Source organism: Felis catus, chromosome B3 (assembly GCF_018350175.1).
Source record: "Felis catus isolate Fca126 chromosome B3, F.catus_Fca126_mat1.0, whole genome shotgun sequence".
In the NCBI taxonomy this organism is placed as follows: domain Eukaryota; kingdom Metazoa; phylum Chordata; class Mammalia; order Carnivora; family Felidae; genus Felis; species Felis catus.
In genome coordinates this window covers 52,388,343-52,412,654 of record NC_058373.1, presented here as the reverse complement: position 1 = coordinate 52,412,654, position 24,312 = coordinate 52,388,343, and the positions used below count along the sequence as shown (strand labels likewise).

Below are 24,312 nucleotides of genomic sequence, written 5' to 3'. Positions count from 1 at the left end.
CCACCATCAATGTTATAGCTATAAATAGCTAACATTTCTTCAGCAATTAGTAAACACCAGCAGTAAGCTCTATGCATTACACACGTCAGCTCACCTAATCCTCACTATAATACTATAAGGTATGTGCTGTTATTAGTTCCCACTGTAACAAATGAGCAATCTGAGGCTCACGAGGTTGAATATCTTTTCCAGGGTAACATAGCCAGTAAGTGGCACCACTGGGTCCTCCCGATTCTATAGCCAGGATGCTTTAACCATCAAGCTATGCTGTTTTTATACACAATGCCTCAACTTTCATACTTTTGCTAAAGTCTATCAGTTTTGGGGAGCCTGAACATCAGCCTGTAATTCTACAGCATCTAATGCTCAGCCTTTGAGTCAAGCTAGAAAAACAAGTTTTCTTGACGTGATGATGTGATTTAAAGCAACATGTCTGTTGGAAGATCTAAAATAGCATTAAAAACGGAAAGTAAAATGAAAGTAATGGCTACCTATTGCAGTGTTAGCACAGAGTAGACGTTTGGACACTTGTTAAATGGATGAATACCATGCCCTCCAACCTCTCAGCAATAGAGAATATTTCTGTGATGACCACAGCAAATATAAAATAAGCACCCATGTAAGAGGAACTAAGCTACAGAATTGATGTTTTCACCAGCAGTAATTATATCTCAATTTGTAGGTTGAAAGAAGTTTTGAATTTGAAACCTTATCATTAAAATAGTAAAATAGCAGAACTAGATCATTGGTAAAGGTGAAATCAGTTATTTAAGGACTTTTATCGGTATACGATTTTATATAGTCTCTGTCGTTCAGTAGATAGGTTCTCAATAAACCAAAATATTCCCAGTACCTTTTGTATGCAAGTGACTAGGGTATGAATAAAGAAATGATTTGTCACTTCAGTGTATTACATGACAGTAAAACTGCAGGGATGGAAATAGGTTATAGTCCACTGTCAACCCTACTAGCAAATAATGTAACTCTTCCACTCAGTCAAATAGATAACTTGCTAAGTGGTCTAAATAAAATCCAAATATAATCATCTCTTTGATACTGTTTTTAGTGCAACAGCTGTGTGTTGAAAGCATACCGTGTGACTCTGGCTCACCACACAATTGTAAGGAATAGTTGCAGTTCTTCAGGGTGTGAAAACATAAGCCTCTCTGGCCTTATTCCTAGATGGCTTTATATTGTCCAGCCCTCACCTGGCTGCCCCCATGGCTCTCCTTTCAGTCATGCCAGAGTGGAGAAAGCTACTTTTCAACCTACTGTAGGTTGAAAATTGGTTGATTACCCCATAGGCAATAGAGATCTTCAAACTTTGATTATCCCTAGCAACTGCCTGCAAAGAATTAAAGATGGGAGCGCCTGGCTGGCTCAGTCAGTAGAGCATGCAACTCTAGATTTGGGGGTTGTGAGTTTGAGCCCACTTTGGGTCGAGAGATTACCTTAAAAAAAGAGAGAGGAAAAAAATAATGAAAGATCAGTGTTAAAGCAAAGAGTTTTAGGAGACTTCTTTGTAAGATTCAGGAACAGATTCAATGAAGTACTTGTGGGATTACTGTAAAGGTAGGCAAATTATGTGTATGTGAGATGGCATTATCCCCACTTTGCAGATGAGGCACCTGAAGCTCATAGATGTTGAGTAATTTAACTAAGACTACACATCATGTAGACAAGCCAGGAAGTGAATTTAAGTGACCTGTAATTAGGTTCAGTTCACCATGCCCCAAGTACTTACATGCAACCACATCTGTAGCAGGGAGCAGAAAAAGTCCACATACATTAAAAAATGCTCTTTTAGACAGTACTGTCCATAACAAAATGAGATAGCCACAAATGTAAGCCACATGTATAAATATAAAAATTTTCTGGTAGCCACATTAAAAAAAAGACATAGGTAGAATTCATTTTAATAACATATTTTATTTGAACCAATATATCCCAAATATGATCATTTCGAAATGTAATGTGAAAATGTAATAAGGTATTTTACATTATTTTTTTCATACTGCATCTTTGAAATCTAGTGCGTGTTTTATATTTACAGCATGTCTCAATTCAGACCAGCCGTTTTTCAAGGGCTCAATAGCCACATGTGCCTTGAGGCTACCCTTTGGATGAGGCAGGTTTGGACAATGCAGGAAATTGGATTTCCCTACAATCCTGTGAAGTACAGAAAGCAAAACCTTCTCTTTAAAAATGTATTTCTACTGTAATTATTTATATAACATTTAAGAAATCTGGTCTTTGTTTTACCGATGTTATCCCCAGCACATGTAATAGATGCTTAAATATTTGCTGAACTGAAATTAACTTGGGCCTACAGCCCAGGGTTATGTTTGGCTGGGTCTCCCTTGTTTTGTTCAGTATGAGAAAAGTGTTTTCTCAAGTTTAAAAGAAATTGGCAAGGTCCTGGCTACTTGCCAGGAAGTCCTGCAACTTTTTTTATAAAGGCCTAATTGCTCCGACATTTTGTTATTCTAATAATGAGCGTAAATCCTGAAGCCTGGGGCGTCCATGAGGAAAAGCCTGATGCATTTCCTTCTGATGCTGTAATTAAAATGTGTGCGTTTAATTCTAATTAAGGACCTAGCAGGGAATAAATACACTTTAATTTACGTGGTGTACAATAAGGTTAGTCCAAATCTTTGAGCTTTCTTTGCAGTTAAAGCAAGTGCTTGTCTAATACACAGGATTTCTTCTTCTAGTCTGGTGCTTCTCAGCTCAGGGTAATTTTGCTCTCCGGGGGACATTTGGCAGTGTCTGAAGATATTTTTGGTTGTCATGACTGGGAAGGGTACTATTGGCATTTAACGGGTCTCAGAAGCTGCTAAACATGCTGCAATACACAGGACAACTTCCCACAACAAAGAATTCTCTGGCCTCAACTGTCATTGCTGCCAAGGTTGAGAAATCCTGTTCTGATCCCAAGTTAGATTCCTTCTCTTCCTTCTTCCTGTGTTTTCCACCATAAAAATAATTAAAATAATATAGAAGTTCCTTGTTCCATTCCCCAGAGCAATCGGTATTACCAATTTGTTTTTCATTCTTCTAGTTGTTGTCTTTATAACTTTAATTAAAGTGGTTGTCAACCCTGGTGAACATTAATCACCTGGAGAGCTTTTAAAAATTTAGCAGTCCAGGCTACATACAGCCTGAGATTCCGATTTACTTCATCTGGGGTGAGGCCCAAGCATTGGTATACATTTTGAAGCTTCTAGATCATTCTAATGTACAGCCAGAGTAGAAAACCACTGATATGCACACTTTTTTGCTTTTGATATATCGTCTTAGATGATCTTTTGTTTCTCCATTAGAAAAGCTGATGGCAGTTCTGTACTCTGCCTTCATCCCTTTTCCTTTTTCTTCCTCAAGTTGTAGTTATTCCATTATGTTCACACATTTCAGCTTTATGTGTGTTTTATGCCATTATATTCTGTTTTGTTAAGAGATTGATTGCAGAAATTTAAAACTTACCACCAGTATTTACAATTACCTAAATATGTAAATATAGAAATCTCTTTCTCATGGCCCTTACAGTCTAGTGACTAATGCTGGTCTGAGTCTTGTTACTTTGTTAAGTAACTTATTTTCTCTTGCTAGAAACTTTTCTGAAATTTCACTTGTATGTGACCACTTTGGAGACTTTTTACTCATTTTGCTGAGCATCCAGTGCATTCTTTTTTTTTTTTTTATGTTTGTTTTTGAGAGAGAAGAGCGCTAGAGTGAAGGAGGGGCAGAGAAAGAGGGAGAAACAGAGAATCCCAAGCAGGCTCTGCACCAGCAGTGCAGAGCCTGACGTGGGGCTCGATCTCACAGACTGTGAGATCATGGCCTGTGCTGAAATCAAGAGATGCTTAACTGACTAAGCCACCTAGGTGCCCCCAGTGGGTTCTTTCAGATAAAAATTCATAGTTCTCTTCAACTCTAGGAAATTTTTTCCTATTATTTTATAATTTCTTCCCTTCTGATGTCTTTTTTTTTCTTTTGTCCTTCTGAAACTCCTACTAGATAAATGTTGAACTTCTGTATCTTTCCCTGTATCTTTTAACATTTCTTTCCTATTTTCTCTATCTTTGTCTTTTTACTCGACATTCTGGGGAATATCCCAGATTTATGTTCTCACTTACCAACTTGGTCTTCAGCCGTGTTCATTTTGTAATTCTGGATGTCCTTTACTTGTCTTTATTTTAATGTAATATTTAAATTTTTCAACACATTTTCATGTACATATTCTTCTTTTTCCCCCCATAATAACCAGTACTTATTTTATTAATAGAGTACATTTTCTTTCTTTTTTGGGGAGAGGGAAGAGGGACAATAACAATCAAAATGTTTATATTTGTTTCTGTTCCCTTGAAAGATCTCTGCTCCCTCTGGGGCATGCTGTGCTATTGGTTGACTTGGCTTTTCTCTTCCATGATGTTGGTTTTCCTAGTATGTCTGGCAATCACTGGTTGCCAGATTTCTGAATAGAGAATGAGGTTGTTTTGTGTAAACCAGGATCATTTCCTCCATAGTTGTGTAGATCTGTTTCATCAACAGACCGCTCCCTTAAAAGGGAGACCCTTTTGGGGCGCCTGGGTGGCTCAGTCGGTTGGGTGTCCGACTTCAGCTCAGGTCATGATCTCACAGTCCGTGGGTTCAAGCCCCACGTCGGGCTCTGTGCTGACAGCTCGGAGCCTGGAGCCTGCTTCGGATTCTGTGTCTCACTCTCTCTCTGCCATTCCCTTGCTCATGTTCTGTCTCTCTCTGTCTCAAAAATAAATAAAAACATCAAAAAAAATTTTTAAAGGGAGATGCTTTCTATTTCTCCATTTGTCACCATCCAACAGGCTATGTATTTTCTTTATTGATGTATCAACTGCCCTCCTGCTCAAATATAAGCTCTCTTTTGACAGGGATTTTTATTTCCTCTGCTGTCAGCACACTGTAGAAACCCAATAAATAGTCTTTTTTGAATAAGTGAATGAATGAATGAATGAATGAATGAATGAGTGCTTTTGTAAGCAGGCAGGTGAATTTTCTAGCAGCCTTCTCTTGAAGGGTGTATACAGGGAGCTGACAGGTGGCCTGGGAGTCCCCCACAACTCTACAGTTAGGAGGGGCTTCACTCTGGGAGGGGTACATTGCAGTATATTTCATCCCTGGACATGGCTGCTTCTCCTCTCTGTTTCTCCCACATGGTATCAGGTGGTAGGTCTGAAGGTGCCCTGTTTCTGTGTGGCTTCTGTCTCAGGGAAGCTCTGGGGAGGGGCAATGTGCTCTCCATCTGCTCTGGTTATTCCATTTGTTCCGAAGGCAGTTCTTTAATGCAATGCCCCAGTCAGGACTTACCTCTGGCATCTCAGGCAACAACTTTTTTTGTGTTCGTTTCTCCATCAATCTTTCTTTTTTTTCTGTGCGTCAGCAATTTTTCAAGGGAATGGCCCTCTGTTTTGTTTGTTTGTTTCTTGTACTATGAGAGTTCCAGTCACTCAAAGATTTTATCTTTTCTTTATGATAATGGGAAACATCGGGCACAAGGGGAACAGGCAGGTGCACGCATTTGTTGTTTTGAACTGAGAGTCTCCAGTGGGTTTGCCACTCTGAGTGGTGATTATATTCCAAAAGTTATCTTTGAGGAATTCTGATTTATAGATGACCTGAAATAATATCAGTAGTGCCCATATGCTAGTCAACAGTAACGGTTTTTTTTAATCTATTCATAGCAAAGGGGACAAAATAAAACAATTCGGAGATCATGTCCTTTCTTTGTTTTTCCTAATGTTAAAATGCCTTTTCTCAGAGAAAAAAACCGCAAAACAAAACTGACAATGATAACAGATGGTAGTGGGATTTTTTTCAATGTCCATACCTTACAAAGTTGGTAATCCTGTGTCAGGATTTTTTGGTTTTATATTTTGTTTTACAGGTATGTAAAATTCACAGGTCTGGTCTGAATTATTTTAAATTACTATCTTTGTTATTTGGAGGTGAAAGTTTGATTTGACTCACTTTTTCTCTAAGTACGTAAAAAACATCTGTGTTTCATTTGGCGGTGGGGAGTTCAGTAAATAAATCTTTAGCAGCATTAATGGTTATTTCTTTTTTCATAATAAGGCTTTTGCAGATATGCTGAAAGTAAACAAGACCTTGAAAAGCCTAAACATCGAATCCAACTTTATCACTGGGACTGGAATCCTGGCCCTGGTAGAAGCACTGAGAGAAAATGACACCTTGACAGAGATCAAGATCGACAACCAGGTGTGACTCACAGGGTGCATGTGCCAGGGGGGTGCTGCAGGGGACTGAGTTAAAAGCCAAAGTTCTGTGACTCGATTTGATGGTCTGGTTTTCCTGTAAGTTGTAATAGCTTCTGGCCTGTGGAGGGCGTGTGGGAGAGCATGACAATAACTAAACCATGCACAGTGAGGCAGCCTGAGACCTAAGGAGCCAGCTCTCCCCCAGCCCTAGGCTAGTCAGGCACCAGGGGAGAGAGGAGGTGGGGCCAGAGGTGTTGACAGCTGCCTTGTGCAGCCATCATCACCCGTGTCCCTAGCAGGAATCTCAGCTCAGAATGTCCCAGCCCACCTGAGACTGTGGCTACAAGGAGAAAGCAGACGGGCCATGCCCAGAGACAGACTCTTTGCTCTTGGTCGAAGGCTGCCAGAGCTGGAGAAAAAGGACTCCTGCAGTCTGGGGCAGGCCACAGAGCCTGTTTAGAGGAATCCGGGTTCTAGAAGATGATCTGGCTTAGAGTAGCAGGCCACACCCACGATGTGATCACAGTCTCAGCTCTGTTGCAGTGTTCTTTAGGTTCCCATCAGCAACCAAAGCAAGCTGCTTTTCTCCAGGACCACATCTTCCTTACCCTGAAGGCCTCTTTTCCCAGAATCAGCCTGCAGTGTTTCAAGTTGCTCTGCTGGCTTCGGCTGGCTCCTGCTGTCAGACAGCAAATCTAGGTTCTCGGCCTAATGCTTTTGCCTTGCCACTTTTGCTATGGGGAACTGTCTGCCATGGGACTCAGTGAACCTGAGGGGTCTGGACACTGTCTAGTGTGAAGAAAGGGCCCTGCGATGTCCCAGAGAGAGGGGAGAGCACAGACCCTTGTGCAATGAGTATTCTCCTGGGGGGTGATGGGAGGGGCAGTGGGAGAGTACCCCCTGCATGTCTGGAAATTCCCGATCTAAACCCTCCAACATCTGATAGAGCCCCAGGCTCTCACCCAGGACTTTTGCTTAAGCCTGGAAACCCCCACCAGGCCCCATGAACAGCTCTACTCTCCTTTTTTGCTGTCAGGACACATGGGCTGCTTCAGTGCATGTCCTCTGCCCCTCACCTCCTCTCAAGGCTTGTTGCCAGGGGAGCAGGGGAACCGTGCAGAAGACAGATAATTCCTTTACTCATCCTCCCCAGACAGGGTACATCACCAAAGTAGCTTTCCCAAATGAAAGTATGCAAAGGGGATATGCATACCCAGCCGTACACACTCAGGAAGCTCAGTGCTGTGTATCCTGGTGTGTATCCAGAGACATGAAGGGAGTGGGGGAGTAGGAAATAAAGAAAGGGGCATCAGGGAGTAAGAGGTTAGGAAAATGAGCCAGAGAGAAATATAATGTGAAAGAAAAGAAGTGATCCTCAGGAATATTTATCAAATGAACTACTATAAGGAAGAAGTTAAGTGGGCTCTTAGTAAATTCTTTCCAGGACATCTATGAAAGAAATGGATACTTTATTCCAAAGTGTATTTATCTTCTTGTATAATGTGAAACCCCACATCTGAAGTAATGTTCCAGATACTCTGTTCCTAGTTCCTTGTAAGATACCACCTAGTTAGGATTGCCAGATAGAATGTAGTTAAATTTGAATTTCAGATAAGCAACAAATAATTTTTAGTAGAAGTATGTATCATGAAATACTTGAGACATACTATCCTAAAAATATGTTTATTTTTATTTATTAAAATTATTTATTATCAATCAAAATTCAAATTTAACTAGGTGTCCTATATTTTTATTTGATAAATCTAGCAATCCTACACCTAATGAATGAAATGGAATCCTGTACGTTGAGAAAGAGCAGCTTTTTTTTTTTTTTTTTTAATGTTTATTCATTTTGGAGAGGGCAGGGGACAGAGGATCCAAAGCAGGCTCCACCATGATAGCAGCAACCCCAAGCCTGATAAGGGGCTCAAACCCATGAGATCATGACCTGAGCTCACATGATATCAAACCCGTGAGATTGTGACCTGAGCTGAAGTTGGTCGCTCAACCAAGTAAGCCACCAAAGCACCCCAGAGCAGCTTTTATAATGCATGTGAATACAACCCTGAAATACAAAACCTGAATTTGCTCTCTTAAATCCCCTTTATTAATTTTTTAGATAAAGTCCTTATTTTATTTTATTTTATTTTATTTACTTTATTATTTTATTTATTTTATTTTATTTTATTTTATATGTTTTTATTTATTTTTGAGAGAGAGAGCGTGAGCCAGGGAGGGGCAGAGAGAGACTGAGACACAGAATCTGAAGCAGGCTCCAGGCTCTGAGCTGTCAGCACAGAGCCCGACGTGGGGCTCAAACCCACATACCATGAGATTATGAACTGAGCCAAAGTCAGACGCTTAACTGACTGAGCCACCCAGGTGCCCTATAAAGTCTTTTTTTTTTTTAATTATTTATTGGGGCTCCCAGGTGGCTCAGTTGTTTAAGCGTCCCAACTATGGCCTAGGTCGTGATCTCACAGTTCGTGAGTTCAAGCCCCATGTCGGGATCTGTGCTGACAGCTCGGAGCCTGGAGCCTGCTTCAGATTCTGTGTCTCCCTCTCTTTCTGCTCCTCCCCCGTTCACACTCAGTCTCTATCAAAAATAAATAAACATCAAAAAAATTTTCTTTCAATTATTTATTTTGAGAGAAAGAGAGAATGAGTGAGGGAGGGGCAGAGTGAGGGTTGATGGGGGGGTGGGGGAGAGGGGAAAATGGGTGACAGGTATTGAGGAGGGTACTTGTTGGAATGAGCACTGGATGTCGTATGTAAGGGATGAACCATGGGAATCTACCCCAAAAACCAAGAGCACACTTTATATACTGTATGTTAGCCAATTTGACAATAAATTATATTTTAAAAAATTATTTTTTGAGAGAGAGAGAGAGAATGAGTGGGGGAGGGTCACAGTGGGAGGGAGAGAGAGAATCGCAAGAAGGCTCCACACTGTCAGCACAGAGCCCTATGCAGGCTCTGTGTGAGTGAGATTTCACAAAGTGTGAGTGAGATCATGACCTGAGCTGAAATCAAGAGTCAGATGCTTTATCGACTGAGCCACCCAGGTGCTCCACGTAAATCCCCTTTAAATTATCAACCTTCTCATCCTTCCTCAGTCATCTAGAATGGAACTATGTAATTTTTCAACCGTATTCCCCAATATGCCTCCAAAATAGCTGCTTTTTACTTGCGACAAGAAAGAGCACTGAAAAAAAAGAAAGAGGATTGAGACTTTGTAGAGCAACGAAAAATTCTTTGCGTTATTCCAAGAAAGAGGAAATTCAGAGTCAGACTTGTCTTCCATCCAAATTTTTTTTATTGACTGATAGGCTATTAGAAATAGACCTCGGTTTCTTCATCTATATAACGAAGGGTTTGAAGTAATCTGTAAGTTTCCTCAAGCAGGACCCATAGCCAAGACCAATTTAGCATCCTTGCACCAGGCAGCTGCACCAAAATGAAGACCTGCTGAGAATCCATCACTGGGGCAGGCTGCTGTGGCTAGGCTCCAGGTGGATATGTAATGATTTAATCAGATGCCCCCTGTGAGAAGAACAATCAGTGATGCATATTAATGAAACAGATGGGTGACTGCTAAATACGTTTGAGTAAAAAAGGTCATTTAAAAAAGACAACAGAAGAAATGTATGCTTAACTTTTATTTCTTTTTTTCTTTGTATTTAGTGACTTATAAAGGGGAAATATATACAAATTATAAGAAATTTTGGCCTCCATTTGTTACCCTGGGTTTATATAACGCAAAAGACCTCAAAACGACTCAGGCTGACAAAGAAAGATGACCTGTGTTACATTACTTTCTCCCCTTTTTTATATGCTCCTTCCCCATGTAATTTTCTGCAGCTCCTACATCCTTTATATAGCCACCAGTGTGCCCATGTTGACAGGAAAGTACTGCATGTTACCCAAACGCAGGACTCCAAAGGCTTGAGATTTGTGAGGGGGAGTAAAGGGACTTTTAGCTCGTCCCTCCCCGCCAGCCACATCCATCCACCCTTCTGCCCTTAGATAGCACCACTTGGCCCCTTCCAGGGGCATAAGGCATAGCAATGGCAGCCCCAACCTTAGCTCAGGTCTCAATACATCCCCACTGTTCTAAAACGTGTCATGAGCTAAAGTTGTTCATGGAACTGTGAGGTCAGGATCTCTTTTTTGCTGTCTGTCCCTCCCATTAGCTTAGAATGCTAATCTCTACACGGTGGATACCCAGAGTTGTTATTGTCTGACTGGAAATACCACATTTTGTTAATTTCTTGGGGAGAGACTGGTTTGACAGGTTGCTGGATAAAGAGAAAGAAAAGGAGCAGAGTTTGATCTGAGGACTCCTAGGACCCAAAAGTTCCTCCCTAAACTTTTCTCCTTCATCTACTCAATACTTAAAATTTCCGAATCTAAAAGGTATATTTTTAAAATATAATAAAGCAATCAAAATTGCATGATGCTGGCACAGAAATAGACTTGGCAGAGCAATGGATTCCAGAAACCCATCTAAGTACGCCTGAGAATTTTGCAGCAAAGTAGTATTTCAACTCAGTGAGAAAAGGATAAAGTAAAAGATAATTTGGAATAATATTACTTTGGGACTCTATCTTAATTCTTATACTAAAATTCATTCCAGGTGAAATGAAGATTTAGATATGAAAATATATGAAGTCATAAAACAAATGGAGAAATCAGAAGGATTTCTGATAGAAATCAGAAGAGCCTTCCCAAACATGATATAAAATCTAGGAGATTGGTAAATTTAGCCATATGAAAATTAGGAAAGGTCTTTATAGTAATGAAAAGGAAAGTCAAAAGACAAACTGAGCAAAGTATTTTCACAACACATTTGACAAAAGGTTCATTTCCTAATATATGAGAAACTTACAAATCAATAAAGAAACAAACACAGGAACCATAAGCTGGTAAAAGAAAAAATATACAAATGACAGAGATTGGTAGTTTCCAAAAAGAGAAATACAGATGCATAAGAAAATTAATTGTTCTGATTCATAATTTGAGAAATGCAAATTAAAGCAATTAAATAAATACAAGTAGAATATAAATCTTCACCTGTTAGAGTGACAAAGATGAAAAAGATTCGTAACATCCCATGTTGGCCAGGGTGGGGAAAACAGTAAATCTCAAACACTGTTAGTAGGAGTAAAAATTGTCATATTTTTGAGGATAAGTCATGAACATATCAAAATTTGAAACATGCTTACTCTTGCGCACAGCTCTAATTTTCCCTACAGGCACACTTGCAGAAATGCCATAGGATAGACCATGTGTGCGAGGGAAGTTCACTGCAGCATTGTTTGGAATAGTAGAAATGGAAAGCAATGTAAAAGTAAGTAGGACCTAGCTAAATAAGTTATTCTCCATCACCACAATGGAGTACTGGAGAGCTGTTTGTAAGTATGAGAGACATGTATATTTACCCGTGAAAAGGTGTCCTTAATGTTAAATGAAAAATAAAAACACATTTCAGAACAATATGCTGGTATAATCCATTTATGTGAAAAAAAAGAATAGATGTACATGTGGTTATGTAGACATATGAATGCATAGAAAATGTTTTAAAAGACTGTATATCATATGCCAAACAGGCTTTCTCTATGGGGAATGGAAATACTGGGGGAAGGGGGCTTTTGTTTTTTATACACTTTTTGTGTGCTTTTTCTAAATAAGCCTACACTTTTTACTTAAAACTTTTAATAAATATATTATGGAAAAATTAAATTTATTTTTATTGTTAAATTTTGATTAATTTTAAATTCCTATATTTACATGCCCCCATATTTTAAAAAAAAAAGTTCTAGTTTTAATTTTTTTTTAATTCTGTATTTCAACTTACACACTAAAAACCAAGAACCCTCTTTCCACCAAACTTAAAAAACTTGGGGATTTTTCTACAGCCCAATAACCCCTTCAGCATTTGATAATTCTGGCCGTGGTTCAAACCACAATGAAGTTTCTCTGGGATCTCCCAGTGAGACTCTGCTGAGAAAGAATAGCCATCCAGCAGATGATCTTTGATTAGTTTTGGATATAGATCCCAGAATAAAAAATTCAGCAATTGGATTGATTGCTGTAAGATAGTTTCACTATTTAAAAACACTCTTTATTTAAACCACAGAAACTGGGGTATATTGGAAACACCGAATATTAGCTTTGCTTTAATTTTACGTGCGGAATCAACTTTTCCTTCGTAAGTAATTTGCTTAGTCTTTTCAGTTTAGCCTGCCAGCAGATTGGGCTGTCTGTTGGATTTTGCTTCTAGACAAGGAGCCGGTCTCAAGTGCCTGCAAGGGAGAAAATCTCAAGTGACTTTATTCCTTTCAAAGTGAGACTTTACCCCTTTACTTTTTTGTCCACCAAGTAGCTATGCATCTTTCCCATGCAAGTAACTGTTTCCTTGTCCTTCTTGGTCGTCCTGTATATGTGTCCACACCTGCAACTAGAGGCAGCAATTGGGAACAGCTGTGGAGATGGAAATTGCCCAGATGCTCGAGGAGAATTCAAGGATCCTCAAGTTTGGATATCAGTTTACCAAGCAAGGGCCTCGAACAAGGGTGGCAGCCGCAATCACCAAGAATAATGACCTGGGTAATGCAGCCCTATTGTGTGCTGTTAGTGATTAGAAGAGCATGATGACCGTTTCTTTCTCCACTTCAGATACAATATTGCACAGACATCGTTCCACTGGCCTTTGGTGTCAGCCCCTGATCAAAGGCACATTGCTACATTATCCTAGGAATTCTCATCAGCTTCATAGTGTCTCAGTTTTATAGTAGCATTCTCTCAAAAACTCTTTGTTCTTTTCTTCCAGACAACCTTTGAGTTTTGCTTGGTTTCCTTTATGTGTTTGGTTCGCCTTTACTTAGTTCTTACATGTAATCATCCTGTGTTGTTATCTGCACCAGAAGATGGATGCAGTGATGTGGAGATTCCCAGTTCACTTATGTTTGACTTTTTGACTATGCTTTGTACTTGGGTTCAAATGTCTGATACTTTGGTGATTTCCATGTGAAGTAAACTAATGGAACTATGTTATAAAGGTTAAACTTAGAAGTAGCTCTTTCAGTTAGTCCCTCTTTCATTTTTCTTGCTGCCTACTCTTTGCCAAGGATCCATGCCATTTCTTCTGTTAGGATGAGAGGGGGCATATCCTGGTCAACCAGAGCACAGAAGAATGGGACAGATTGGGAAAGCTTGGTCTGGGCACGGCTCAGTCACCTGAAACAGCATGGCAAAAGGACATCCAGGGAGCAGACAGTCACCTGACAAGCAGTCAGCCAATAGCGAAACTCAGTCCTCAGTTTGAGTTTCAGGGACAGAATGTGAGACCTTGGACAGGAGAACTGGGCCCAACATTCCACTAAGTAGAGTGCTGGCCACGGGTTGGATTCAGATGGCAGGTAAGACGGAAACCAAGGGTTAGAACCAGAAGGGGGCAGGTGAAGATTAGTGTCCATTTCCCTGCCCAGACATGCTTAACCAAGATGCTGAGTGCCAGCTGAGGCGTGGTGTGTGGCCTCCAGAGGCTGGCCAGGCATATGGCAGTGCTTACCCTTGGGATGTAGAAGATGGGAGCTGGTGGGGGGGGAGGGGGGCAGGGAGGGCGGGCAGCCCATTAAACAGGGCTTTGGGGAAGGGTGAAGGCACCTAGGAAGGGCACATGGAGACCACAGCTGATCAACATGAGACTAAAGAGAAACAGGCAAAACAAGAGGCTTGATGTAAATGGAGAAGCGATTTTGAGCCCAAGAGTGGTAGCTGTAGGCAATAGCTTTTGTCTAATTTTCTGTGGACTGGGCTATTTAAAGTTGAGAGTTGGGGCAGGACCACAGCCACGGCACCTTTTTGCCAAATCCGGGAAGGTTAGAGTAACCCTCTTCCTATGCACCAGACAAGCCAGCCAGTGAAGAGGTGAGAGGGGGAAATGGTTTGCAGAAACTGGAAATGGCCAGTCGAGGCCACAGTTTTGGTACTAAACACCCGCTTAAGGGAACCTTAATCTCTGAGTTTACCTGCCATCTGAATCACCCCTTCCTTGGAGGTGGATAATTGGGAGTTTTTATTTAAAACAGGTTTAGAAACTTTGAACATCTGTTTGCAACTCCTCCTGGTCTTCAAGCCATAAGCAGAATTCATAGATTGTGAATGTGTCATCCTGAGGAGTTAAAGCCAGCTGGGAATCAGGTTGCACAGAGGTCGAGATGTGCTAGAGATAAGTGACCATGGAAACCTCCAGAAGTTCACTGTTCTATGGGTCTATTCTGGACCTTCTACTCTATAGAAATTTCTAGCATCCCAGTTCCCAAATGTCAGACATAACTTGATTTAAATGTATGTTCCATAAGACTCTAGATTATTATATCATTTCCATTTATATCATTTATTGGGTAATTGAGTATTGAAACTTAAGATCACTACACCCTTACATGTGTGGGATTGCTATTCTGTGTGATGAATGTTGTTTGTCAGGAATTTAAGGATGATTCCTTCAATTTATCTTTTAAATTTTGTCTTTCTTTTTTTCCTTTATTTCTTACCTAGTTCGTAAAAAGCGAGTTGAAGGAGACCGAAGGTAAACTTCCACGAGAGGAGGCAAAGGTTCATCATGGCTGCCAATTAAAAATAAGCAAGCAAAAACTATTCTCCTTCCCCATCAGGACCATTTTATCAAAGGTTGTTCATTTCCGTTAACCACACAGCTCATAGCCTGTTGTTCTTTTTTAGCACTACTTATTTATCTTGGATTTTTTAATGTATACAATTGTGTCATGTGCTCATGGGCCCCTCTGGCGACTTGCACCAGTGGACTTAAGCAGATCTTAGTGCGTAACAGCAATGGAAAATGATTTAACCACTTTCATATTGGGTTGTCTGGCTTTCTTACATGAACTTTTTTTTTTTTTTATCACTGAAAGGAATTTAGTATATAAGTGTATTTGTAACTGTGATTACGATAGAGGCCTATCTCTGTTTACATGCATAGCTTTGAGTTAGGCTAAATACAACAGAAGTGTTCTTCTGACCACATAAGAAGTTAGTATTGCCAATCTTTCACTGGGTGAGAACATGTGACTGAGCACAAATTCTCCCCTACCTCCAGAAAAATCACCAAACTCACATGCCCCACTGTTTGAAGAAGTGCACTAAACGCACGTGTCCTACTGTTTGAAGATCAGTGGTGTCATCTTCATAAAAGCAAGGCAGCATTGTGATACTTTAACACAGCATTAGCAAATAAGTGTGAAATATTAACGCATGAATAGTCTTCAAAGCAGACTTACAGGCAGCAAAGTTAATTAGCACACCTACCTTTATTGATGATTCAACATAAATTTGATCTTTAACATGACTCTACTAGATAACTTTTTACAAAGCTGTTTTAAACTTTTCCAGATATGGTGGGAAATTTTTAAATTTTAGTAAGAGGGCGGCTTTTAACACAGTACATTCCAAAATAAAACAATAATTGCACCTTAGAGTTGTCTGATACAGATGATTGCATCATTTTGGCAAATTTTAGAAGCATTTATTGCTTTATCTTTAGTATAGCAATATCACAGAATGATCTGTGAACGTTCAAGTTAATTTTACAGACATTTGTCCATATGGCATGATCCTTCCAGACATTTGCAAACATCAGGAAAAAATGTGAATTGTCACTTTTCCAGATGTTTGTCATCTCAAGGACAAAGCCTGTGAAAGTACAGCTGGGATGATTGCGTGGTTGTGTGCATTAACTTTTCATCTAGCAGTGCAACAGTGTGATCCCAAGCGAAGGAAATGTGTGTCTATAGCCTTTGGCTCAAGTTCACGTGCCTTTGATGACACTCAGTGCCTGAGGCTGTACCTGGTGGCATTCTGACCCTGCCTTGGGCACTTCACCCTCTCTTCTCTCCTCCTTTCCTTCCAACTCTTTCTCTTTTTTTCTTCTTTTCTCTGAAATTCTGAGCCATGTAAAGGTGACATCCCTTGTGTTGGTGACACCTGGAGCTGAGGACATTGGTGACTCAGGCAGAAGATGGACCCAAGTCAGAATTTGTTTAGTAATTGAGTGTTCCTGAGTTGCTTGATAGTAGTAAAACAAGTTAATGGGAAAACAATGTGTGTATTATCCTAGTTAGCTTGTAAAACACATGGAATCTAGTCAGGAGAGCTAACCTTCATAAAATTGGACATTTACCTGTCTTAGAAGTATCTGCATCTGTATCTCTAAAATCCTTTGAAGCATTTCACTTTCTTGACAATATTTTACATTTTTTGAGGAAACAATGAGCAGAACATGTTGACGCATTTGGAATCCTAAAAATCCTTTAATTAATAGCTTTTGACTATCTCTCCATAGTAAATACCATTTGATGGTTTTCAGTTTTATTTTTACTTCCCTCTTACTCACTTAGGTGTGGTATGTTGGAGCCAACTCATACACTTACCAATTATTAAATTTTCAAGAATTTTGCACACTTGTTAAATATAGCCATTATTAAAAATTAAATGGCATGCATCTACAATTAGTTAAATTATTTTAAAAACCAAAGTAATACTCAAAAATACCTTTTACTGTTTTCTCTGCTCTCAAGATTATTCATATCTACTGTGTCTGTGTGAAATACTGTATAATGATGTGCTTTTGTGCATCTTTTCCCATCTCAGAAGTTCACAACTTCTTGTTGACAGTTTGAAATTGTCCGTGGTGGGAGTACTTATACTATGGAAATGAGCAAATGTTACAGATCAGATGTTTCCCACCCCATGGTTGCTGGTTGGCAAACATTCATCAGTATGCCCAGAGTTCTTTTTCTGTATATATATGTTTCGGTTACCATGTTGCCACAGGGAAGAATCTTTCTCTTCAGCGTCTTTATCCTATCTGTTTAGATTTGTTGCAGATATATTATAAGTGCTGAATCCCTGACATGCCCTTCAAGTAAGACTTTTTCCTTTTCTCATTCACTCTCTTTCTTGCCTTCACCACTAAGAAATCTTGTATTCTACAGTGTTCACTGAAGCTCCAAAGTGCTGTGGATCGGGGGCTAAAGCAGTTCCTGACAAGCCTTGGCAGAAAGCAATGAAAAAAAGTCAGAATTTGATGCTGCGGCTGTTGAGAGTATTAAAGCAAGATAGTGGGATATTACCAAAATTTAGCCCTGTTTTTAGCTTGTGAAATAGTTGGGTCACATGTAATAGAGTTTATAAAATCAAATATTTATGATAAACAGTTTATCTTATCATTACCTGTGTTTTTAAAATAACTTGAAAGGTGACATTTCCATGAGTATTTACATATTAAAGATAACTATTAGAAGATAAACTTACACTTTTGGGAGCCTGTGAATCATTTCATTAGCCCAGGACTTCATTTCTCCATTTGCCCAAAATGTGTAAGTAGAAGCTTTTTCATAATCCTGAGCATGACTAATCCCTTACCATCCATCGTGGTGGGGCATAATGTATATAAAATATTTTTATATGTGTGCATTTTGCCAAATACTATGTTGAGATATTTGGCAACATCTGGACAACTGATTGAAGAGAGATAATTCTCTCCGCACACCACCCCCTTTCCCTTTTTAGACTTGTACAGGCCCATGCTAGTGTCAAATCACTCATCAGGACTTGTAGGCCCCTATCACCAACACCCATCACAGCGTATGTGGAAGATAACTTTTAGGAGACAATTTTGGAAGTCTAGAGACCATATGATTAGTCCAGCACTACATCTCCCCATGTGCCCAAAGCATGTAACGGAAGCTATTTTATCCTCATTAGCATGATTAAATCCCTTTCATCTTGGTAGGGCATAATGTAAATAAGTGTGTGCCTGTGTGTGTGAGTGTGTATGGCCACCTATCTAAATATGTAACGAGGTATGTGGCTACATCTGGACCACTGATTGAAGGGAGATGCTCTCTCCCCAGCTCCATTTCCCTTGTCCGTTTTAGCATTGCTGCAGGCCCAGGGTCAATGCAAATCACTCCCTGGAGTTTGCAGCTTGGGTCACCAAACACTAAATCTCACAGCATGTATGAAAGATCACTCTTAGGAAATAAATATTAGAAGCCCGGAAATCATTTTATTGTTCCGGCACCAAAACCCATTATATGCCTGAAGTGTGTAAGTGGAAGCACTTTTCGTCTTCATCAACATGATTACGCCCCTTCCTTCCATCTGGGTAGGGTAAGCTGTATATAAATATTTTGTACATAAAAATCGCCAAATACTGTAAGTGGTATTTGGCTGAAGCTGGACGCCTGATTGAAGGGAGATGCTGTCTCCCAGTCCCTCTTCCCTTACCCCTCTTGGAGCTGCCGTGGGCCTAGGTTACATAATCACTATCCTGGGCGGGGGGGGGCACGTGTGGCTCACCCATCTTAGAGCACGCAGCCCATCTCCATTAAAAACTCCAAAATCATCCCAATGCCTATACTCCTCAAAACAATTTCCCTAAGGGAAGCCTGGTACACCAAACCAAAAGAATAGCTGCTTCTCTTCCAGACAGAAGCATGGCCCCTGGCAGGGCACCAGCATTAGGGAAACCAGTGTGCTCTGAAGAACTACCATGAGAACATATCAGACACTCGAACTTGAAACCAGCGTGCTTTAAACGTAAAATAGCCCTTTAAATTTACAAAAGAGTTTGCGGATGTTTGCTTTTTTGAGGGATATGATGTACTTGGCCCTCTCCCAAGCCCTGTAAAGGAGACAGAGGAAGTATAAGAATTCTGGGTTAATATAATTTGCTAGGTGTTTCTGGGTTTGGGGGGTAGAGTGCCTTTTTGCAAAGTGGATACCATCTTTAGTTCAAGTATTGATAGTATCAACAGAAATGGGCAGGGGGCAGTAAGTTGGGAATACTGGGTTCTGTGGTATGTCGTTACCTCTGCTGAGTTGGATATATTTCTGGCGTCAGCTTTTAAGTCATGATCCTGAAACTCCCTTCTGCTCTTCCACTGATGATGCAATAATTGCCATTTTCATGTTAATGAGCAGCGAAGGAAAAAGAAATGTCTTAGCTCCACCTTCCAGTAGCAGGTTCCCTTCATTGCTCCTCATTTCAAATATCCATGCCACGTACCAGGCCATCTCCAGAACTAAAGGCTTGGGACACATACAAAGGAAAGGTGTGAGAGTGCTTGGCAGCATCAGGCTGCACCCAATGGATAGAAATCATGTGATCAGGCCTCCTGGTAACAAGCTTGAGAGAGAAAAGTACCCTAAACCTCAGGACGTGTTTGTTTTCTTGCTCCCAACTCTAGATTAGATTGAATTTTGTTTTGTGGTTCAGAGGTTATTAAGTGGAGGGACTAAGTGAGGTGGGGAAGGAAGGTGGTAATTAAAGGTCCTAATTTGCTTAAGGGGAGAAGCAAGTTCTGCTCAACTTAACCTCCTTCCCGTCTGCCCATAGCAGCAATGACAAAATACCCAGTAGATGGATGGAGGGAGTGTTTCAAAGTTTAAACTTGGAACCTGGCTCTGGGTACTGTTCTAGGAAGGCCATCCACTTACCAGAAGTTATCCCAGTTTTGTGATGCATCATTGATTTGGGAGAGGGTGAAGGGGGCCTGGACTTTTCTCTGACATCTTCCATGGCTGTCATTTTGAGCACACTGGCTCTGCTTGTTGGTATGGTGGCAGGGCACCGTACTAACAGACTTGGAGACTGACTCCTAATCCCATCACCAACACTTAGCAGGTATATGATCATGGGCAATTCATTCAATTGCCTGACAATTATAGACTATATAGGGGGAAGAGCACTGGATTTGGAGTCAAGGAACTTGGACACTTGACTCCACACTTTCTTAGCTGGGTGACTTTGGGGCAAGCCACTTAGTCTCTCAAGCCTAAGATTCTTCAGCTATATTATAGTGGGAATAATATCTTCACTAACTACCTCACAGAGTTGTGGTGAGAATATAATCAGATAATGGGATGAAAACACTATCCTGGAAAGGGCGATACAAAAGCAGGAGATCATTTTCATCATCTATTCACTAATGGTTTCCACTGCCTCTTAAATCTGTTTTATTTTCTTCTGACCATTGAGTGTGAGGAATCACAGCATGGGTATGACGTAGGGGATTGGAATTATTTTATTTCTAACACAGAGGTGGGAGAGTTAGTTGATGGGTGGGTGGGTGTTACATACCAGTGATGTGTGTGATAGAGCATTTTCTTGGGTCGTTTTGACAGTACCTTAGGACATGGTCAGGACCCTTGCAGTGAATCTAAGGCTGGACACAAGTAGGGGAGCAAACAGTGATTAAGAATTGAGGGGAAGGTTTGGGGCACTGCTGCCCTCCGGCCAGGCTGTCACCACAGGGGAGGCTATGACTTGAGGTGTGACAGGGGACCTAGGAAGAAAAGATTGTCTGTAAGGTTCCAGCAGCTGCATGACAGGCTTAAGCCCTGATAGTGAAGGGGAGAAAGTGTCACCTGTGAGATCAGCTCTCCCTGGCAGCAACTGCCTTGTTATCACCAGCAACCTTAGCTCTAGTCAGTATTCTTGTGCTAAGAAAGATACTGAAACATGGCCGCACAGGACTTTCATAAGCACGTGGAAGCATGGACTCTCTCATCAACCTTTGTGTCTTCAGTAGCATCTAGTGAGGTGCTTTGTATATAACAGGTGCTTTATAAATGTTGCTTAAATTGAATTGTCCTCCGCCCCACAAGAATTATGCTCCATTCGCCATCATGTGATGTTTCAAAAACAGTACTGATTCAGATATCAGCTGTGTGTCACTTTGGGCAAGACTTTCCATCTTTCTTCTATCTTGTCTTCACTTCATCTGTAAAATGAAGTAGGTGGATTAGATGCTCTCTAAGATCCCTTCCAGCTCCCAAAGGTTACAAGAATCCTGTGATTCTGAAGTTTCCATTGCCTCTGAACGTGTGTGAATAATGCCTCCATTGCAACTCCATCTGTCTTCAAAAGGCTTTGTCCAGAACATTCCACAGACAGTTACCTGTCCCTCTTCAGCGGTTTTTACTGTTTTCAGAATAGTTCTGGAGGAGCAGGCTTTTCTGAAAGGAGATTTTTAAATGTATAGTATTTTCTCCTCAAAATTGGTGAAGAGGAGAAGGAAATGCAAAGAAGGAAACTGAGCACAGTAAACACAGCATGTCTTTCATAGGCTTTTATTTAAAGTGTGTGTGTGTGTGTGTGTGTGTGTGTGTGTGTGTGTGTGTGTTTCTGAGCACATATTGACTGGATAACAAAGAGAAGCCAATCAGAAATACACTGTGCAATTGAGAGAAGCTGGCCCAGGATTTAAAATTTCCCATGGTTGATCTAAATGCAAATAGATAGGACTTGGCCATGTGGTGAAATGAGATGAATAGAAAATGTGCTTCTTATGGAAATTTTATTTTAGTACCAAACATTGCCAGTGACAATCTTTAGTTAAGAAAGAAATTATTCTGACCTAAAATTCTTATCTCTGCCATTTTGGTTTTTAAAAAACCCACTAAATTCGTGGAATAATATTTATATATTCAGTTAAACCTTTATCTTAATTTTGTTTCATCTATTCCAGGAAAACAAGCAGCATTTTTCATTGCATTTAAAAATGTAAAATAGTTGCATGCCACCAGTCTGTAATATCTTACCAGTTTGGATGCCTGTAATGTGTGACTTTATGTGTATCTGTATTATTTTAAAGAGAACAAAGGAAGTAATGCTTTGTAAACTATTTAGACTTATATTGGCAACATTTATTCGGCTAAGCAGTTATTGAAAAATTCATATAGTTTCACTTTTCATTTTGAAACTTTTCGATCAAAGGTAGATATATTCATTAAGGAATTAAAGACTAATTTGCCTTTTAAATGTGAAACTGAACATTGTGGGAAATAAGCGTGTGATAAAGCAAAATGTATGAAGTGTGAAATCCTTTCATCCTGATAATTAGTAAGAATCCAGGTTAACACAAATAGGTTGCAGCGTTTGACCCTTTGGGATTAGCCAGCCAGACCTAATGCTAAAGTAAACATATACTGTTTCAACTCATCAAGATCTTTCTGCTTTCAAAGATATAATGTATTCATTTATGTCCAGAATGAAGCTTCCAAGTGAAAATGTACAGAACATTAGGAATTAATAAACTTTCCTTTTAAAATGAAAGTAAAGACTGATTTAATCTGGCTAATTTTTAGACGTCTTTTTTATTTATTTTTTTTTTATTTTTAATTTTTTTTCAACGTTTTTTATTTATTTTTGGGACAGAGAGAGACAGAGCATGAACGGGGGAGGGGCAGAGAGAGAGAGGGAGACACAGAATCGGAAACAGGCTCCAGGCTCCGAGCCATCAGCCCAGAGCCTGACGCGGGGCTCGAACTCAAGGACCGCGAGATCGTGACCTGGCTGAAGTCGGACGCTTAACCGACTGCGCCACCCAGGCGCCCCTAGACGTCTTTTTTAAAATGAACAGTCATCACCATGTTCTCATATTAAATGAGTCCATTTGCAGAAAGGACTATAAAGTGTCTTTATTATGAAGAAGATAAGAAATAGATAAACAATGAGAAGTAGCCAGAGGGAGAAAGGAGAACTCATTATTAAAACAAATATGCACACATTTGGCTAAACAGTTGAAATTTGTTAGAATAAATGGGAGCAGGAATATAGATAATCCCAATGGGTTCATTGTTTTACCTTGAATTTTTTATATTAACTTTGGGTTTAGTTTTTTTCATCTATGCTGGGATTGATAACACAAAACACTAAAAATAACAAAGTTATACTGTAAAGGTTTGCCCTGGAAAAACAAGAAAATCCTTTTCCTGCCCTCCTTCTGAACTCTACCCTCTTTGACGCATAGAGGAAAAGTCCAAGGAGAAGCACAGAAGACCTATGTCTAATTTCTGTATTTGCTGTTCCACACCTTCTCGTGCACAAGGAAGTATAGTAATTATTTTGTATAAAGGATTCTTTCATGCTGTGGGGCTGTAATGAATAGGAGTTACAAGTATGCACTTTGAAGTCAGACTTGACTAGTTCAAATCTCACTTCTGTGAGTTGTGTGAATTTCTGCAAATCTCCTACCTCAGTTTCTTCACCTGTAAAATAGGAATCATAATCATACTTGACAGTAGTAACAGTGGTACTGTTGTAGGATTAATGTGTAAAACACTTAGGACAGTGCCTGACATATAGAAGGCACGTAGGTATTACTATGCTAAATTGTAACTTAAATAAATACCCATGGATATTAGTGCCAACAAAGTGGTCCGTTTTATGCTGACAACGTCAGGAATTTAAGCAGGAATACATCTTACTTTTTTGTGTGTTTCTACTGTCCATTCCTTCTGGCAAACAGGCCCTCCCTCAGCACTCCAGTAATTGAATATAAACAAGATAGAGCTGACTCAGAAGTTACTCCTGGCATGCCCTCTCATTTAGCTCTGCTTTTTGTGATTTCCTTGATGTTTCAACTTGTTTGTACCTGCTTTGCTTTTTGGGTGCCTTCCTTTGCATTTGGCAGTCTGGCTTCTGAAGCAACTCCTTGACTTTTGGGTCTGTTTTGTGCTGGACTTGACTCTGTTATAGACTTCCCTCTCTCGGTTTGATTATTCAGCTTTACCCGCCCCCCAGCCCACCAAGGCTATGAGAAATGGTGCCTCATACCTCCTCTACCCCAGTATTTACCCATACCCTAGTCCCACCAGCCAGGGAACATGACCAGATCCCCACAGCCTCCAGCAAGTGTCCCAAATGTCACAGGACCTCAGTAGGAATTAGATATATGTGTGTTTGAATGAGATTGGGCTCTGTGTGGATCCCAACCAACATAAGGAGATGATATAGGAAAATTAGGCAGTTTCATGGCTCGAAATATATGTGTGTGAGGGTGGAGTTCTCCAAATTGTAGACCACTGAACTTAACCAAAATTTTAGAAAAATATGTCATCTGCTTTAGTGGTTTTTGAGCACTTAGAAGTGAAACAGTGGTCTATAAAATGAAGCACAGATTCATTTAGAGTAAATGATAGGAAATCATGAGAGTCCAGGGAAAAGAACACACTATATTTTTCAGCAAGG

At 40.1% G+C, this 24,312-nt stretch overlaps 1 protein-coding gene across 5 annotated transcripts in view; it reads left to right on the top strand.

Annotated features, from left to right (window-relative positions):
* Positions 1–22,395, top strand: part of TMOD2 (tropomodulin 2) — a 73,447-nt gene extending 51,052 nt beyond the window's left edge. For 3 of the 5 annotated variants that reach the window (XM_023255360.2, XM_023255361.2, XM_023255359.2), the window contains 3 exons: positions 6,109–6,252; positions 12,716–12,860; positions 14,814–22,395. In XM_023255360.2, the coding sequence (XP_023111128.1) occupies positions 6,109–6,252; positions 12,716–12,860; positions 14,814–14,848 (324 nt within the window). In that variant the 3' untranslated portion in view covers positions 14,849–22,395. Of the gene's footprint in view, positions 1–6,108; positions 6,253–10,887; positions 10,912–11,506; positions 11,994–12,715; positions 12,861–14,813 lie in introns of those variants that run through there. The other 2 variants (XM_023255362.2, XM_045059303.1) reach the window with 2 other exon arrangements.
* Positions 22,396–24,312: the final 1,917 nt, after the last annotated feature.